General features: G+C 41.1%; 2 protein-coding genes across 5 annotated transcripts; both read left to right on the top strand.

Moving 5' to 3' along the window:
• Nucleotides 1-18: 18 nt before the first annotated feature.
• LOC122785847 (interferon alpha/beta receptor 2-like) lies at nucleotides 19-15,529 on the top strand. 3 transcript variants are annotated; one of them, XM_044051840.1, is made up of 7 exons: nucleotides 19-249; nucleotides 1,306-1,438; nucleotides 3,253-3,428; nucleotides 3,555-3,715; nucleotides 12,210-12,264; nucleotides 13,267-13,385; nucleotides 14,017-15,529. In XM_044051840.1, the coding sequence occupies exons 1-6, from the start codon at nucleotides 210-212 to the stop codon at nucleotides 13,377-13,379; spliced, it is 678 nt and encodes a 225-aa protein (XP_043907775.1). In that variant the 5' UTR covers nucleotides 19-209; the 3' UTR covers nucleotides 13,380-13,385; nucleotides 14,017-15,529. The 3 variants fall into 3 exon arrangements, with proteins under 3 accessions (XP_043907775.1, XP_043907769.1, XP_043907783.1); XM_044051834.1 differs by having other exon boundaries at nucleotides 12,210-12,372; XM_044051848.1 differs by lacking the exon at nucleotides 14,017-15,529 and having other exon boundaries at nucleotides 12,210-12,372; nucleotides 12,604-13,335.
• A 1,600-nt stretch (nucleotides 15,530-17,129) lies between these two features.
• Nucleotides 17,130-19,357, top strand: LOC122785863 (uncharacterized protein K02A2.6-like). Of its 2 annotated transcripts, XR_006362360.1 has the most exons (3): nucleotides 17,130-17,412; nucleotides 17,930-18,476; nucleotides 18,568-19,357. XR_006362360.1 is itself a non-coding variant. In XM_044051858.1 (2 exons), exons 1-2 carry the CDS (start codon nucleotides 18,097-18,099, stop codon nucleotides 18,749-18,751), a joined length of 564 nt encoding a protein of 187 aa, XP_043907793.1. In that variant the 5' UTR covers nucleotides 17,525-18,096; the 3' UTR covers nucleotides 18,752-19,357. The 2 variants fall into 2 exon arrangements, 1 of the variants encoding a protein (XP_043907793.1); XM_044051858.1 differs by lacking the exon at nucleotides 17,130-17,412 and having other exon boundaries at nucleotides 17,525-18,476.
• The last annotated feature ends 144 nt before the right edge of the window (nucleotides 19,358-19,501 follow it).

Genomic DNA, 19,501 nt, shown 5'->3' with positions numbered 1-19,501 from the left:
TGACTCCAGTGTCAGTGAACACAGAGAGCACAGGGAGGGATTTCTGCGGAAATAGAAACTCAACATGTTACATGAAAAACATACTTCCCAACCCCCACACATTATGCTCTGCTCCTGCCCATCACAGTCTTTATATGTTGTGTGCTCCGAAGCAAAAACAACTTGTTTAAGTCATTTAACTGTGGGTGATATCAGTCTATGGAGGAACAATGCAGCACAGGATCTTCGTTCTCCTGAATTTACACTTTGGTAATTCTGCCTGATTATTGCCTGTCTGTCTATGTGGTATGTGTACAGTGTATGCATGATGTGAAGATGCATGTTTATAAATGTTTATGAAGGTTGTCTGTCTGTGTCTGTGTGTGTGTGTGTGTGTGTGTGTGTGTCCAACCGATTGCATGTGGCCCCTTAATATCATGTTATATTGACAACGTTAGGTGATAGACTTTAGACAGGTTATAATACTAAATATGTTAATTGGCAATATTTTAAAATAATAATAATACTACATTTGATTTTTTTTATTCTATTTTATTTCTTTTTGTTATTCATACATTCAGTTTGCATCATTAAATATGTTTTTTTTAAAACTATTCAATATCAAAACAAAGACTTTCACTTTGAGTTGTGTGAAATATCATCATTTTAGTTGTTGCAGTATCACGATGGAATATCATGTCATCATTTTAAGGTCAAGTTGCCCACCCCTTACTGCTCAGCCCACTCTTGACCAGACTAGACTCTCATTTGAGTGTGAGGCCCCTAGTGTATGTAGATGTATATGTACTGTATGTATTAAAGGGAGTGTTCAGGTTTTTAGAATTAGAATTAGCTTTGATTAGCACACAAACCAATTAGGGATGAGCCAGTGCATTACTGAGTATCAGCATTGGTCCGATAGTGGTCAAATTCACCAGATCGGATATCGGAAAGATAAACATTTTACATCTGATGCAATCCAAAACACTATTTATCACACAGTTCTCTATGCACAGACTGTACAAGTGTACATCAGCAATAGCATTTTGGTTGAGTTTAGTTGTGTATGTGTGTGTACTAGTATTTGTAACCTTTTCTGGCATAAACACTGACCTTGTCAGAACCAGTAATAGAGGCAAGAACGGAGACCAAAACCTAGTCCTAATGAGGCAGAACCTAGTTTATGTAGAACTGGCTATGTTTAGGGCTAAGATTTAAATTGTGGTTAGGTTTGGGTCCTGGTTAAAAATGAACTGGTTATGGTTGAGGTTAGAAATAATGCTCTGAGTTCTAGTGTTTTCTAGTTTGTTCTCTGTCTTTTTGTAGTGGCTGGCATTTTGCTCTCACCTCCTTCCAATGTCGCCATCTCTTCCTTCAACATGGAACACACAGTCAAGTTCCTGCCAGGACCTGGGACCCCAACGGAAACCCACTTCACAGTCCAAATCATCAACTACAGGTATTCAGTGCACGTAGCTCAGACAAACAGGGCAGTAAGGTAGAGGTGAGGCAGACTCCATGGTTATACTGTTCTGTTCGTGTCCAACATCTGTGACTCATCAACCAAGCTTTATTATGGAATGACATTACTGTCCTGTGACTGTGTATCAGTAGATAAAGGCCTTTCACAGGAGATGATTAAAGGTACAGTAGGCAGACACCTTCTTCTGCACCTTCTTCCTCACCTCCTCCTGTAGACTCCTCCTGTCCTCCTGTAGACTCTATTAATAGCTTTTGGTAATTATTAGGGATGAGCAGATTCAGTATTAGTATCTGTGTCCGCTGTCTGCTACTTGTCAAAATCAGTGGTTCAGAAAAATGTAAAATCCAATAAAATCAGCGACAACATTTGAGCATTTGAGAAGAATATTTTTTACACAGTTGGAGAATTATGTCTTTGAAACACCTTGAAATGGCTGGCGCAAATGTGTTGTTAACATCGGGCTGACATCAGTATCAGTAGATATAAAAGTGCTATCCAGCTGTCCCTACTAATTACCACAGGAGTGTTTGACCCATCATAGAGCCGTTTGGTGGATCGATTGCAACCCTGTCTATGGATGGGCAGATCAATCCAAGGATCAAATCTTAGTATCATTGCCAGCATTGGTATAGGAATCAGATTCAGACGTAACCATCACACAGACCTCAACAAGAAGACAATGTTAGCAATTTAAGGAAACACCATTGTCAATGAGGAAACCCTGGAGGTAAAAGTAACTAAAATTGAGGGAAAGATAAAAACAAAAAGAGATCACAATTAAAAGCTAAGGCACTGAAATACGAGCCACGATACGATCCATTGGATCTGTATAGACCTTTGCCTGCTTATAGCTATTATCTTACATAAGCATGACAAAAGTCACCCTGATAAGATATCGATGAGATATACACATCTGAACTTGTTTAATGGGACTGAACCATGTTACATTTAAATTGTCATCAAATCTGTAATCTGGATCACATCCCAATGAAACCAATGAGTTTTGACAGAGATATGATTTATTTCTTACAGTTTTGCCCATTATAAGAAATCCTGGACATTTGAGAATTATTCATGATGTCATAAGATTCTTATGAAAACGTTCACAACAGATCACCAACAACTCAGATTGATCCATCAAAAATTGTAGACAGGAAGTTGCTAACCGAACGACAAACTTACAGAAAAACCCACGCCCATGAAAACGGAGGCAAAAGTAAAAAAGTTCATCTGTTTGTCTGATGAGAGGAGCTCAGGACAGACAGCTCTTAATCCCAAAATGTTAGTTTTTTGTTTGTTTTGTCTGTCAACAATCAACTGTTTTTCCAGCTATCGTACCTACTACAGCTTCAATGATACTGATGTTAAAACAGTAACCAGAATATCAATCAGGTGCTATACTTTAACACACTTTTACAGAATAAAATAAATATAACAATGCCCCTAATGGAGGCTTTTCTTCCACCACTGCAGTCATATTTGTTTGCTGAAAGTCCACAAACTGTCATTTGTTTACCTCTAGTCTTTGAGGGGTTTCATTTTTGTTTCTGAGCCCTTTGAGTCTGTACTTTCCTTTTTGAGTAAACGTCTACATCAGGCGACATAATAATGAGCTTGTTATTGGTACCAAGATGACACAGCAAGCCACCCTTTAACTATGCCGTAAAAGCTACTATGCTAATTAGCACAGCATTAACTTTCCATTTCTATGGTGAACGTACAGTATTTTTTGAGCATTTTCTTGTCATCACAAGTCTTTCTCCCCCTCATCTATGTCTTTTCATTTGGAGGAAAAACTCGTGGAGACTAGTGTCAGGTTGTTCGGAGCTGACAGCGGGACAGATGTGCAACGTAACCAGAGCTTTTAAGGACCAATACAATCAATACAAAGCCCGCGTCCAGGCCTTCACTGCCACCCAGACGTCCAACTGGACAGTGTCACGCTGGTTCCAGCCTCTGTCAGACAGTGAGACTCTACCAACACATTTACACACAAAACATAGAAAAGACACAAGAGTAAACTCTTTACATGTCGTCCATGGCAACCATCATTGCTCCATCTTCTCAGATGACTGACAGCTTCCCTCCACAGCTGTGTTGGGGCCTCCTGATGTGTCTGTGTCTGGCTGTGGAAACTGTCTTATCCTACACCTCAAAGTTCCGGCAACACGGGGACTCCCACATCATCTGCAGCTGAAGAGTCTCTACAGAGGAGTCGCCTTTCAGGTGCAAAGGACAAGAGATGGAGCACAGGTACGTGTCCCACTTTCAGCTAAACTCCATCTACATTCCTATATCTGTTTTAAACCTCCTCATATCTTAGTCATCTGACTCATCCATCTCTACAAAGACGTTTTCACACCTCAACCTGCATGAAAGCTGTTGTGTGTAACTTTTTTAAAACACATGTTCCTTATATTCAAACACACCCACACACACACACACAATACTGATTTGGCCTATCAAATCCACATGACTCTTTCTGTGTTCTATAGCAGATCTAATCACTGACACGCATTGTGCTAGTTAAACCAGACGACCGTAAACTGGCTGAAGCCACCACAAAAATTGCAGAAGTGAATTCTACTGCTCAGAAAAACCTGGTTGTTCAGCCGTTTGACATGACGAATGCTGCTTGTCCCCACCCACCCCTGCTCTGCTGGTGTTTTTTTCACACAATTGCTCCCTCGGTTAGGTCTGATAGTGTTGCTTAAAAGAGCCTTTTCTGATGATAGAAGCAGCTTTCAATTACATCAACTGTAAAACAAATACAGAGATCCTCTTCTTCACACATTATGTATGGTAGAAAATATGGCTGAAAACATGTGACAATAAACTGTAGAGTAAAGAATTATGGCGTAAAGACTCAAAACAGTCTCTTCAGATTTTGTGTGTCTAAAAATAGGGCTCCATAACTGTACGAATCTAAAAACCTTTAGCATATTTTATCAGCATTTATAGTTCACTTGTGAGCAACTGCACCTACACCTACATTACTGCCTTTGGTATGTTGGTGTGTCTTGCCTCAATGTAAAAACACACAGACAGAAAAGTTCAGATGAGGAAATAAATTCAAATTATTTCTCCCAGAGGGTCAATTTAAGGCATGTAGAGCAGTTGTACACATTTATAAGAGACAGACATTTACAGAGGATGGCTTTTTTTTGTAAGAATAAGAACCAAAAACAGTTTTTACATATGTGGAAGTTGCAATGGGAAGTAAATGGAGACAATATGATAGCAGCTGGGCCACACGGTTGGTGTAGTGGTTAGCACTCTTGCCTTTACAGCAAGAAGACCTGGGTTTGTGACCCAATTGGAACAAGGGTCTTTCTGCATGGAGTTTGCATGTTCTCCCCGTGTGTGTGGGGGTTTTCTCTGGGTTCTCCGGCTTCCTCCCACAGTCCAAAAACATGCAATATGGGAATTAGGTTGCCCATAGGTGTCAGTGTGACATTGAATGGTTGTTTGTCTATATGTGTCCCTGTGATGGACTGGCGAACTGTCCAGGGTGTGACCACACCTATCGCCCTATGTCCTAGAAGATGGATGGATGAAAGCAGCTGTGAAGTCAGTGCAATAACCAATCAGAACATTGTTTACATAAGGAGCAGAGTGGAAACTGAAGTAGATCAGCAGTAGCATAGCTGTGCTTGCCCACTGTAAGCCAGATGTGATGAGTATGGGGTGAGTGTGTGCGTGTGATGAGTGCGGGCGGCTTGTGGCAAGGGAGTGTAGTGGCCTTTTCTACTTTGGTCCTGGTTGGCACGGCACGACACAGCATGGGTTAGGTTGCATCACCACTACAAAAAAGTACCTACTCAACGTGGGCGGAGTCATCACTGCACGGCTGCATGAAACTGCACTGACTTTGTTGACACACACACACACACACACACACAAACAAGTGACTAATGACTTGGAAAGCAGTTGTTTTCAATGTAACTGAATCAAATCACTAGAATCAGTTAATTAAAAATATTTGTTCAGTACTTCCTCCATGATCAGTCACAATCAGCAGTGCTGTCGCTAAATACACCAGACTCCAGATCAGATTTTAGACATTTACCTGGTAATTGTTGGAGATTAACCCACATTTTTAGGATTGTTAAGTCTTTATAACTGATCTACAGTTCAGCATTGTTCGGCATGATTTTTGTGTCAGACGTCTCTTCCTGTGACGGCACTTTGGCCAATCAGTGGCTGGTAGTCTGGCGATGTCACGCATAGTATCGCCTCAGCTCGTTTGGATGTTTGCCAGAGCAGGTACTAAAAAAAGTACCTGGTACTATGCTAGTGGTACCAGGTACTTTGAGGGTGGGATAGAAATGCTTTGGAGTCTTCTCCTCTGTGTCCAGCAGCCGACCAGCAGACAGTGGAGCCGACTGCCTAAGGGGAGCCACTCAAATGCTGGGACCAGAGCATGGGAGGGGTCCTAAGATCCTACACACTGTTCTCAGTGTTTGTTGTACACACAAAGATGATAGTTATTTTTCTCACACCACACACACACTAAGCACTGAGCTGTGGTGATGTGAGGAGCCAGAGAGCAGAAAGAACTGCATCATCTGCAGAGACTGTCCTCCAATGAAACGTACATATAGGTCGTATGCAGGAATTACAACCTATGTTTACATTTTCAAAACTATCGCCCCTAGCGGTTGTATACATGACAGCAACCACTTCCACCTTGGAACCCATCTAGTAGCTTCGCTGATTTCTCCACCAGCAATCTGCTCAGTGGTGAGAGCACTGCGCCCGAGTGCGGTCGACGAGGGTTCGATTCCTAACTATACCACCTTTTTAATATTTTTTTTTATGTCTGTTTACTGCCTAGCCCTGTCTTTTTTGCCCACACCCTAACCTCAGTAACACCTGTGCGTATTCGAGTTGTAAAATACTAGTATAAACATACCTTTATTTCATATTCAGGGGTTGGAAAAAAAACGGTTACCACTGACAAAGAGGGAGACAGCCAGACAGAGGAGAGGTGGGGGACAGAAAGGGGAGAGTTGTTAGTTCTTGCCAGTTGTTGCTGATTCTCTTCATATCCTCCTCCGTGTCCCTTCTCCAGCTGTTTCTAGGCCTGCCTCACTTTCTTTTGCTGTGTGGATTCCAGGTCAAGGCCTGGTGTGTGATGCTGGATGGCAGCTTCCTTAGGGTATGCCCTATCCAGGATCACTTCCTCCTGAGGATTTGGCTGCCTACTGGGTTTTGTCCACTCTGTCCCACAGCTCAAGGTTGCTGACTTTGTCCACTTTAAGATTCTTCTCAGGCAGGTGTTTATGAAGGTGCTGTGTTGCTTTTGTTATTCTCTGTGTCTCGGGGCCGTAGAGCAGGACCGATTTGACGTTAGAGTTGAAGATCCGGAGTTTGGTGGCTATGCGTATCTCTCTGGAGGCCCAGACATTCTTTAGCATGATGATGGTTGCTCTTGCTTTCCCTTAACCTAGCTTTTACATCCCGATCTGGGCCCCCCTGACAGTGTACCACACTTCCCAAGTACACAAAGGACTCTGTCTCTTTCACCTCTTCCCTTCCAATTATGACTGGTGTGTTGTTGGTAGTGTTTATCTTCATGAGTTCTGTCTTCGTTTTGCTGATTTTAAGCCCTGTGCTGATTGATGTTGTGTCCAGGTGGGCTGTCTTATCTTGCATCTGTTTGTGATTGTGTGAGTGGAGTGCCAGATCGTCAGCAAAATCTAGGTCCTCTAGCTGTGACCAAAGTGTCCACTGGATCCCATTTCTCTTTCCTGTAGTAGTTGTACCCATAATCTAGTCAATAACCAGGAGGAAAAGAAGAGGCGACAGTAAGCACCCCTGATGTACTCCTGTCCTTACATCAAAACTCTCCGTTAGCTGTCTTGCATGGGCTACCCTACACTTCATGCCCCTGTATGTACTCTGGATTAGAGATGTAAACTTCTCTGGTATACCGTAGTGTCTTAACATCTTCCACAGGGTGGCTCTGTCTATACTGTTAAAGGATTTTTCGTAGTCAATGAAATTAATGTATAGGGGAGAGTTCCATTCCAGTTACTGCTCTATTATGATGCGTGAGGTGGCAATCTGCTCGGCACAGGATCTGCTCTTACGGAAGCATGCCTGCTCATCTCTCAGCTTAACATCCACTGCATCCCTCATTCTCACTAAGAGAATTCTGTTGAAAACTTTCCCTGCTGTTGATAGAAGCATAATCTATCCCCCCCTATAGTTAATCTTTATATACCCTCTATACCCTCTTTATCCTTAACAGGTTTATCCACTTGCTGAAATTACCTGCCAGCTTTCTCGTCGTCCCTCAAATTTCCCAGCTGCTTCCTCCGCCTGTGTATCTAAGTCTTCCAAGTGGTCTCTTTTGTCCTTCTTGATGCTCTTTTTAACTTCCTTATCCACAGCTGTGTATGCTTTCTGTGCCGTTGCCTTCTCTGCTCTTGTCCGACTTGTATTCAGTGTAGCTTTCTTTTGTTTCCTTGCTTCCAGCACTCTTTGTGCTGTGGTTTCTTCTTGCCCAAGACCTCTTCACATGTGTCAAGCCACCTCTTCTTGGTCTGTTGCCACTGGTCCTCAATATCTGTATCCTCCTCCTTAAAGAGTTCCTGTAGTGGTTGAAACCTGTTGGAGAGGTTGAATTTTGTCTGGATGTCTTTATTCTTGAGCAGGCCCACGTTGAATCTTTTACGGGGATTGGTGATTGTGGGGTGGTTCTTCAGCCTCAGTCGAGCTGCCATCACAAGAAGGTGGTGGTCTGTTGACACATCTGCCCCCCTCATCACCCTTACATTACTCCACAGACGTCGGAATTCTGGCTGATGAATATGTGATACAGTCGGGAGATCTCCAAGTGGCTTTGTGGATTCACTTGTGAACGAAGATGCTGCCTGGTTGAGTGCGCACAGGTCTGTAAACCTTTCCCCATTCTCGTTCATCTTACCTAGCTCTTGTGTTCCCATTACCTCCTCATGGCCTGTGTTATCCGACCCTATCTTGGCGCTGAGATCGCCCAAGTACCGTGATGTCTTTTTTTTCTACTCTTGTCCTGCTCAGCTTGTAGTTGCTGGTAGAAGGCATCTTTCTTCTCTTCCTCGGCACCGTATGACCCTCAAGTTGATGCTGATTTTCTTTGTGGCAAACTTGGCAGAGATGATACGTGAGCTGACGGGTTCCCAGCCGAGTGCCTGCTGTGCTTCCTGTGCCAACATCAAAGCGACTCCCTCTGAGTGATGTGCTCCCTCCTCTGTGTGTCCCGAGTGGAGTAACATCTCTCCTGTTGCTAGCCTAAGCTGTCCTGTGTGTAACCATCTTGTTTCACTCAGCCCTAGTAGAGAGATGTTGTAGTTCCTCATTTCCTTTGCTACCTGTGCTGTCCTCCCTGTTTCGTACATTGTTCTAACATTACATGTACCCATCATAATAGTTGTCTTGGGTGTCAGAAGGGGAGTCGGCCTTGTCGCTTCCTTCTGGCTTTCACTGACTGTTTTTCCGGGTAGGGTAGTTGGCCCTACGCCAACCCTTTTGACCTCGGGGGAGGGATGGCCCATATTTTGTCTGGCCTCTACCCCTTGACCTGTCCAGCATGGGTGCGCCTGTCAGGAGTGCTGGCATAGTTCTTGGGGTCATTGAGACACGCAAGCCCTCACACCACTACAAGGCATGGACCTTGTGAGAGTCCATTTGAGTAGGCCAGTAGGCTTATATGTGTTTGTGAGAGTGTTTGCAAATGTGTGTGAGAGTGTGTAACTGTGTGTTTGGCTCCTCCAGTGGACACGCCCCCTACCTCTTGTCAACTTTTTTCATTCAAATTTAGCTTGAATGTGGTTAGTAACACATTTCCTTTTTTAGTTTTTTTTAATTTACAGGGACTTTATAGCAGCTGCAGCTCACACTCACTACTTCCGTTCTTCTACTTTTATGTCCCTTCAGAACAGGTGTCAAGCAAATGCTCCTGATATAAACATTATCAAGACAAAAGAAATGATTATATGCATTACACACTATACTATATACCACATTTATGTCAATTATTGGGCAACAAGTTTAGACTTTTTTTAAAGGCATAAGAACATGGAACAACAGAGAAACAGAGTGTGTAAAATGTAAAAAAAGAAAGGCTCTAGAATTTGCTCTGACACCATCAGAGCAAATTCTAGAGCCATTCTATACACACTGCTCCATACACCCATCCGCACAAAAACGAAAAAAAGGGCCTCCCCAGTGAAGGCACCTAATCATCTATTCATGAGTCCACAGAAGATACATTATCGTGTAGTCCAGAAAACAGGAGTGGAAGAAACTAGGTCGTGCAGAGGGTGCAGCTATATTGTTCCAGGCCCGTCCATCAGGCACAACAGGTCATTGTCCTTCATATAATTGATGAAACGACCCCATACGGTTTGAAATACCTCCTGTCTGTCCTTACGAGTGTAAGAGATTTTTTCCAGGGGTAAACAAAAAGTTAGTTCCATAAACCACACAGTGATAGATGGTTTACCAAAGTTTTTCCATGATAAGGCTATTGTCCCTTTTGCTTAACACATATTTATAAACATTTCATGGTGCTTTATTCTGTGTCCCTCTGGGTAAAGACCTAGCAGGAAGAGCCTAGGTTCTAGTTCTCATCTAATTGAGAGAATCTCCTGTACAGACAATCAACTCCCTCACTCTTGGACACTGCCATTGGCAGTGAAATAAAGTGCCCTTATTTACCCCACATCTATTACAGGTGTCTAGGATATTCTAATTAAATGAGTTTTGCTGGAGTAATATACACCCTCATTAATGCCCTTTCCAAAAGGATTAAGTATTTCCTAACTTCTTGCCAGACCACAAACATATTTTTAACTATAGGATTACAGCACAATATTTTGAGTTTTTTAGGTTCATCTGAGTATATGGATATGTGGGGAATGGGAGATTTAGGATGTGTGATTCAATATCTTTCCATGTCAAGGGTCCGTCAGTGTTGAAGTAAAACATAAACATTCTTTAAAAGTACCACAGCAAATTAGGGCACTGTAACCCTCCTCTATCGTAGGGTAGGTTTAAAAGAGACAGGCAAAGCCTAGGGCGTTAGTTATTCCATAAGAAGTTATTGAAAAAATGTCTGAAGGAGGCGACAGGGATATTCTGAAAAGTAGACCTCCATAACTAACATACATGTGCAATGTGAGCATTCGATGTCAACAGGTCATGCTGTAAAGTTTATTCTAAGATTTGAGTCTCAGTTTGGTTGTGGTTTATTGGGTCAGACTGGTGTAGTGGGCTTTCGAGTGGTGACCCACTTAAAACTCTGCACTCATATGAACATTTAGATGTTTCCAACTGAAGTAATATTTTTAAGTTTGTCTCTTATAGTTGCATATCCTTAAATGATCAGGAGGCTTTACAGTCAAATCAAAATAATAAACTTCAAATGCTGTAAAAGGATAATAACAAAGTTGAGCTAAACATGCATGTAGGCTGAGACAAAGGCTTTCTCAAATGGGTTTTCAGTGTGTGGTTTAACCTCTCTTCCTGTTTTCTTGCGGGGAAACATTCAGCCGGATAAGAACATAACATTTTTTGTTGTTGTGAGGAACATTATATAGAATGAGCCTCTTTAACCGGAATTATGAATCTTGACTGTAAGGCAGATTCAGGTGAAACATCCAGGGACATCCATAAAATATATTTTATTGTCATGACCAAAGAAAAAACATCCATAAAATATATTTTATTGTCATGACCACAGAAAAAACTAAAATATTATTATGACAGACCTATTGTTGCTTTTTAGAATTATAAAAGATTCAGTCTGCAACTTGATGCTTGACGTTTTTCCTGTTCTTAATACGTGGTGTGTGACAGCTCTTTGACATTGTAAATGGTTAAAAGTCTGGACTGGAAAAGCATAGATCAGTAAATATAGTCAATAACTGCAAGTTTTAACTTAAAGGAATACTAGAATAGCAATGCAAAGCTACAGAGCAAATCACGTCATTTGACGCTGGTGACGCCGTGCTCATTGTTTTGAAGACTGTAATATCACCTAACAGCGTACCGTCCCTTTGTGGAGTGTATCCAGAGAGACTGGGGAAAGACGATCGCCTTGTTTTACCTGTCTGTGTTGTTCAGGGCATCAGAAGAAGATGCTCAGCTCCTGAAAAGCAGTACTGTGTCGAATGAAGACTTAACTTTTTTCCAGGAAAACATAAACCTTTCAGCAAAATATGCCAACTGCTCAATATTAATTTTATCTCTTTATAAAAAATCAGTAAATTTTATTGTGTTGGTGTAAATTGGGCAGCATACAAACACACAATAAACAAAATTAAGGAAAATGTGATTTTATTAAATTATAATTAACTGACTCTATTGAAAATATCAAATTACTACACTATATAATTATACTGTTATACTACATTACTGTGGTGTAGTGAAGTGAACATATTGTCTGACATTGCATGCACACCAAAAATACTTGTTAGGTGTGGCCTATGGCCATGTCTGTGGGGCAGCGAGCACAGTGCATTCTGGGAGTTGTTGTCGATCATCTACATAAGCCAAAAATACATTGTTCTGCCTTTTTGGCCAAGAAGGTACATATTATTTCACATCTCTACTACATAGATGATCCAGTTTTAATAGACAGTCATCTTTCATTGATAGTATTAAGATTTTGAATTTAATGGCTGCTCCTAATCAACACGTATCACATTTTTGTGGCTACAGTTTTTAATTCTCTTCCCTTTTGTCTTTTGTGTTTCAGTTCAGCCTGAATGTGCCTTTTAATGAGGAGAATGTGATCATGTACCTGCAACCAGGTGTGGAGTACTGTGTGATTGTCACTGTGACCACGCTTTTAAACTCCAACAGTGTCTCCAGTAAACCTTACTGTGCCTTCACCAGCCGTCCTTCACCCACCAGTTCCTGTATGTCATTGTTCATTTGATTGTCACCATATCCACTCTAACAAATGTCTCCTCTTCCTCTATCTCCTTCTGTGTAATCCCTTTTGTCCAATAATGTCATGAAGATATTTTTCTCTGTTAATCCTCTATGTTCACCTTCTCTCTACCTGAATTGACATTTTAATCTAAACTAATTTCATAATAATTTCAGTTGATTTCATTTTACATACTTACTCATTTTACTCAATCCAGAGTCTGGATCGAGGTGGATTAGTCATCCGGAAGTCATCAAAATGCATCACAACACCGGGCCATGGGGCGTCCACACGAATACAGCCAGTGTTTGCCTGTTTTTGAAGACAGTGTCAGTGGCGATTGTTCTAAGACAGCAAGGGAGGCTCAGTGTTTACATTTAAATACTTAACGTGTGCTAGAACACACTAAGAACATGTCACTAGTTCACTCAGAAACAGCTGTGTGTCACAGATGACGGATGAGCGTCTTACATGATTTTCGTATTCCTGTAGCTGCCTCTGCATTAAAACCACTTGAAGCTCAGCTTCAACTGTGCCTTATCTTTCTGTTCTCTGTCAGATTGTCTGTGTTGGCACCTGTTTCGCCATCGCCTGTTTTCGTTTCGTTTGTTTGCTTCTGTTTGCTCCTTGTTTCCTGTTCCCAACATTTTGTTCTTGTTTTGTTTTTGCTGTAGTCGGTCTTCATTTCTTTCACTAAATAGATTTTTTTTTCCTGCACTTGAGTCATATATCACATTCTTGACGCATACATACATACATACAGTACATGTAGTACTATATACTGTAAACTGTACATACATTACATATAGCCCCCTTAAGACATTTTCCAGAAAGTCAAGGTCAGTGATGTGACAAGAGCCACTCTCTCCTTGTTTTGCAGTGTATGTGGTCTTTAGCCTGCTCACTGTTTCCTGTATGACAGCCTTCCTCATCATTGGATTGGTTCTTTATGGCGGTCAGCTGAGCTTGAAGTTTAGATCACGACGCTGCTGAAATATGGTAAGTGTATGTGTCGTATATATATGTGTATATATATATACACATGTACACACATACATACATACATACTTGTTTTTGCTCCCATTTTTCACGAGCTGAACTCAAAGATCTAAAACATTTTCTATATACACAAAATCACCATTTCTCTCAAGTATTGTTCACAAATCTGTCTAAATCTGTATTAGTGAGCACTTCTCCTTTGCCGAGATAATCCATCCCACCTCACAGGTGTGGCATATCAAGATGCTGATTAGACAGCATGAATATTGCACAGTGCCTTATCAATTCCCTGGGTTTTCACCGACAGACAGCGTGTGGCATCGTGTGGGTAAGCGGTTTGCTGATGGCAGCGTTGTGGATCGAGTTGCCCATGGTGGCGGTGGGGTTATTTTTATGGGTTGTTGTTCAGTATAATACTGACAGACATACACACCTCATATAGATGAAAGGAGTACTGACACTTGTGAACATACCTGGCATTCACTGGTGATCAGATCAATCAGGACGAATGTTAATTCCAGGTCTGAATATATGTAATATGTGTATAAACAACCCTAATGAGATGATATCAGTGTCTCTATTGAGTGTTACTGTCACTGTCGTTGTCTCTTTTGTCTCTGGTCATACACAGAACATGTCCGCCAGTGAAGAGGAGGAAAAGAGGATACTCGGAGCCCAGAGGAGCTCGTTAAACAGACTGACTGGTTCTGAGAGCCGAAGGACATTAGCTGTGTCCCAATTGTCAAGACTTACAAGTGTGCAACTGTACACCGAGAGATTAAATGCTGCCCTCCACAGGATAAAGTCGTGAATCACAGTTTCTCCTGCCCCTTGAAGCCTGATTATTTGTTTTACTCTTAATCAGCCACAACATCCTAAAAATCTGATATATTTAAAAAAGATCTATATACATATATATACACACATACACATTTTATGTTTATGTTTTATGTTTATTATTTTTATGTGTATCTCGTGAGACAAGACAAATAATTTACCTCAAAAGTATGATTTACAAATATAATTATCTGCATACAGATTTATGATTTGTACAAAAATAAAACCCAATTTCTACGACAGTAGTTTAACAATAAAATTAAATATGTACAATTCAAACAATGCAGTCTAATAATTATTAATTATTCACAGCAGATCATTTTGGACATGAAGTAGTAAAACAAACACCCGTTGCAAAAAGCAGGTTTAGTGAAAACACTTAGTCAGTTACCCCGGCAACATACTATGTGAACCTAACCTGCTCGCTGGCAGGTTTTCTTCAACTAACCCTGAGTTTCTCCTGCTTGAAGCCTGCACACTGAAGGCAGTGGCAGACGTCGAGGTTATTAGACCCCGATTGGATGTTTTATTATTCCCTGATGAGTACCTGTACTCATTACATCAGTACATTTTTATATTTCATCTTTGCTGCCAAGTCTGTTTGGTGCGTGTTGGGTTGCACCTGTGTGCACAAACACACATATGGAATATAATTGTTGAATAAGTGGAACATTCAAGACAAAACATTTCTTTTTTTCTCCAATTAATACTCACGCATTGACTCGATCAGCAATTGTCTGCCATGCGAGCTCCCACTCTTTGCTGCTGCCACAGTATTGCGTTTTGGTTTTTTTTAAATATATGCTCATTTTCTGCATATGCAGACATTAACATTTCCAACTCCATTGGGTTTTGCTTTCTATGACTTGTTTCCATGGTGAATAATATTATCTGTGATTGATGAGGGCTTTTTATATCCTCATGCATGGGCTTCACTCAGGTTTACTTTGACTCAGAGTTGATTGAACTAATTGTTATCACCTGTTCTGAAATTAATATTATGTATTAAACCCAAAGAATAACTGAAGAAATATCTCAACCTGACAAGTGCAATGTGTTCATACTATTACTGAGCTATTAGTATGTGCATTATTACTGTAAAGCATTTGAACTCTGTTGTCCAGCACTTTTCTTCCGTTCATGTGGTTACTGGTTTCACTGACCAGCTTTTATCAGGTGAAAATTTGACTTTTTGGTTCATAGGCCTGTTCTTCAAGTTTACATAGAATTAAATATGCTGACATTTCTTCTCCTTTATGTCATCATGGATGTGGTATCTGGACTAAAATTAAATGATGTTTGAAAAAGTTTAGTCTCCACCAGACCGACTAATTGTCTAACTAGACTAAATAAATCTTCAATAACAGATTCTTAACTATTTAGAACAAAATCTCAACAAGGCAATATTAGAAATGAAGGGTTAACATACCAGTTTATTGAAATGTCCAGTAGTAGAAAATACAGCCAGTAAGTTGTGTGACACACAGTTGATGTGTGGGAGCTTCTGTTAAGCAGACCAAACTCCTCGATGAATCGGAGCTCTGTCCCTTATATCCAAGATATCCCACCAGAACGCAGACACTATACATTTACATATCCATTGTGATTTACTCAGGAATGCTATTTCCATCTGAGGACCTTTTAATCACCATGGGGTATTTTCACATGACAGTTGAGCCACCTTGACTTGTCTACTTCCTGCACTGAGAACATCAGACCTACACACTTCAAATGAGACAGTGTTTACACTTCAGAGTGGTGGGACTGTCCCCAACTGATGAGGTTTGAACCTAGTTGGTTAATTCATTTACCGATAATCAAAGAGCAGAATATACAGAGTGATGACGTTTCGTCTATTGTCTCCAGGGTGTGGTCTCACTGTCTTACAGTAAAAATTGATTATGACGGGATTTTTATGACCCTGTCAGTCAAAATGACAGACAACGAAAAAGTCTAGTGCAACCTCTGGTCTCCACCTGTATGAAAGTCAGACAGCTGATAACCTAAGGGGAAATAAAGTATAATGTGCTGGAGTGGAGATGTATGGAGTATACACTTGTAGTCAAGACCACCTAAACCAAGACCAAGACAATACCAAGACCAAGTTGAGACAAGACGAAGACTGGAAAAAAAAAAACAGACAAGTGTTGAAGTTACACCATATCTTACATGAATTGAAGAAGAGCAGCATACTGGGCTCCAGCCGCAGGTTAACATGCAATACATATTGCACCTTTTGCTTTTTGACTTATTAAGGTAGTAACTTGGGCTTGGGCTTCAGGGCCCCTTGACCTCTTGGGCCCGGTCGGCTCATTCAGTAATCAATCCTTGCTCACATGCCAACAATGTTTTGGGCCTCCCCCTAGACTCTCTTATTGGGTCACAGAAGAGACTGTGTCTGAAACGTGATGACGTTTACGTTGACGAAGTATGAAGAGAGAGAACCCGAAAAACCAACACGGGAAAAACACGGGAAAATGACGGAGGAAAAGGTAAAAATGGATAAAAAACATATTTTGATATTGAACACTGTATGAATAGTCATTATTTGTATCCATTAAATCAGTTAAGTGTGGTATTAACCAGTGATGTCTGCATGCTGTAACGATAGCGATTGTAACAGCAAGCAAGACGCAGCGATTTTATTTCTTTTTTTCCTTTTTTTTCTTTTATTTATATGTACAGGTTATAACATTGATACAGAGGGTCTCTTTTTCAACCAAGAAACATATAAGATAAACTATATGCTCTTTATGTATTAGTATTTATCTGTTCTTTAATCTTTAAATGACTCTGAGAAGTTGCACACAGCTTTGCTAATTTGAAAACCTGTGACCTCAGTTCTACAATTGTTAAGATAAAAGATTTGATGATGAATAATATTTTTCATGTTTAGAAATTAAAAATTCTGTTGAATATTTCAGTTAGCCTGCATATATTTTAGGACAGGGAAAGTCTTAAAGGCAAATGCAGTGCAGTTCAAAACTACTTGATTCTGGAATAAAAATGTTCCCATGTTAAAAATACAAAATACAATTTTATTTTAAATGTTCTCTTATACAGCAACACTACATTCATTTAAGGAGCAGGCCCTGAGCTGAGGAGATGCGAATCTGCACAACAAAGGGGACCTATGCAAAGCTTGTGGCAAATCTGCAGGGACACCAAAGGTCAATGGTGGAGTACGGTGGTAAGTCTTTTATCAAATTATCAAATATTTTTTCATTTCAATGCTGATCAACTAGCACTTCATAGTTTCATCTACTTGAAGCTCTCTTGAAAGGCTTTAATTTTCCCATGAGCCTTACATATTATGAAATGTGATGTTATTTCTGTTTGTCCTGACCATGGAGAACTGTGAGATTCAAACTATCCATTTGAGTATCAGACACTCAAAATAAGTAAAGTCAATTAATGCTGGAGCCATTTCATCTATGTGTAATGTACTTCATGTGTGTAGAATCTTTAGTCAATGTGTATTTTATTTTCACTCTTGTTAAGAATTTAGATTTTGAGAAAAAGTTTCAAGATTCCTTTTCCAACAAACTGGCTGTCTTTTAGACATGTTCACCCTCAACCAGATTGAAAGCCCGCCCGTCACCGCTGAAATGGTACAGGCTGAGACTAGACGCGATGAGACATTGTCCCACACAAACTGGCTGGACCACAGTCCACAAAAACAACTTTGCTCCTTTCTATCTCCGTAGGAATGAACATACCTTGAATGCTGGCTGTGTCATGTGGGGAATAAGGGTTATCATACCTCAGAACCTCAGATCTAAGGTTTTGGAGGAACTACATTCTGGCCACCTGGGAGTCGTTAAAATGAAGGCGCTAGCGAGGAGCTTTGTGTGGTGGCCCGGAATTGACCAAGATGTTGAGCGTATGGCAATGCAATGTTCAGGCTGCCAGCAGGTGCAAAACGAATCAGCACGTTCCCCACTTCACCAGTGGGAATGGCCTGCATCTCCATGGCAACGTATTCATGTGGCCTCTCATGGGCACAAACTTCTTAGTAGTAGTGGATGCATGTTCCAAATGGCCAGAGGTCTTCACCATGAACCCCACCACAGCAAGCCAAACAATCACAGTGCTCAGAGATCTCTTTGCCAGAACTGGAGTTCCAGAGCAACTAGTCAGTGATAATGGTCCCCAATTCACGAGTGAGGACTTCCACACATTTCTGAAGAACAATGGAATCCGTCATATCACCTCAGCCCCCTGGCATCCAGCAACCAATGGCCAGGCTGAAAGGTTTGTTCAGACTTTAAAAAAAGGCCTTAGAGCGATGAATAATGATCATATCACATTACCAAAAGCTTAGTAATTTCCTGTTTGCCTACAGAAATGCTACACTTGCCACCACCAACCAGACACCAGCTATGCTTTTCCTAGGACGACATCTTCGCTCCCGATTGGACCTTCTCCCGCCAAACAAGAGACGCACTGTCCAAGGCAGGCAAATCCGACAGGCTCAGAGAGCCAGTGATGGGAAACTGCAACACTTTGCCATTGGACAGTGGTATTAACAAGGAGTTACAGAGGAGATCACAAATGGGTCCCGGCCACAGTAAAAGAACAACACGGCCCACTGTCTTACACTGTTGAAGTTAGATCAGGCATGTTTGGCGGCGCCATATCCATCAGCTGAGGAACTCCGGACTGACTGTGGAGGAAGACTTGTCCATGATGTCTGCCACTGCTGAAAATGGAGGGCAGACAGCTCCACCTGAACCCTCTGCAATGGACTGTCAGCCCGCCACTATCCCCACATCCTCCACCGACACCAGTGTTCCTGTGGGAAATCAGGCGGACATGAAAGAGGGACGCTATCCCACTCGTATCCACAAGCCCCCTCAAAGACTGATAGAGGAATAACTTCTTAGCTATATAGCTAATTTCAAATGTTCTATATAGTTAATTCCAAATGTTTAATATTGAACATGTTTATTACAGTTAGTTTCATTGATTGATTAATTCAGAAGCAATTATTACGTTTAGACTAAGTGTCATTCTGAATAGACTGAGTCTCACTGCATTTCTTTGCTCTATAGAACAAACACAATAGTAGTGTCCTTTGTACAGTTTTACAGGCGTCTCTTTTACTATTGTGGTCAATGGGAAAATTGCTTTTTGGGCCGCGTGAGTATGTTTTGTTGCAGTACCATGAATTGCCACCATGACAAAATTGTCTTCAAGGCGGGGGGGCGGTGCTCTATCCAGTTCTTATAATACATACATGGTGACACCCCCTTCTCCTTTTACGGCGTTACACAGGA

The sequence above is a fragment of the Solea senegalensis genome, linkage group LG2 (assembly GCF_019176455.1).
Source record: "Solea senegalensis isolate Sse05_10M linkage group LG2, IFAPA_SoseM_1, whole genome shotgun sequence".
Lineage (NCBI taxonomy): Eukaryota > Metazoa > Chordata > Actinopteri > Pleuronectiformes > Soleidae > Solea > Solea senegalensis.
The sequence above is the reverse complement of the archived record's forward strand: the minus strand, read 5'-3'. Positions and strand labels throughout refer to the sequence as shown.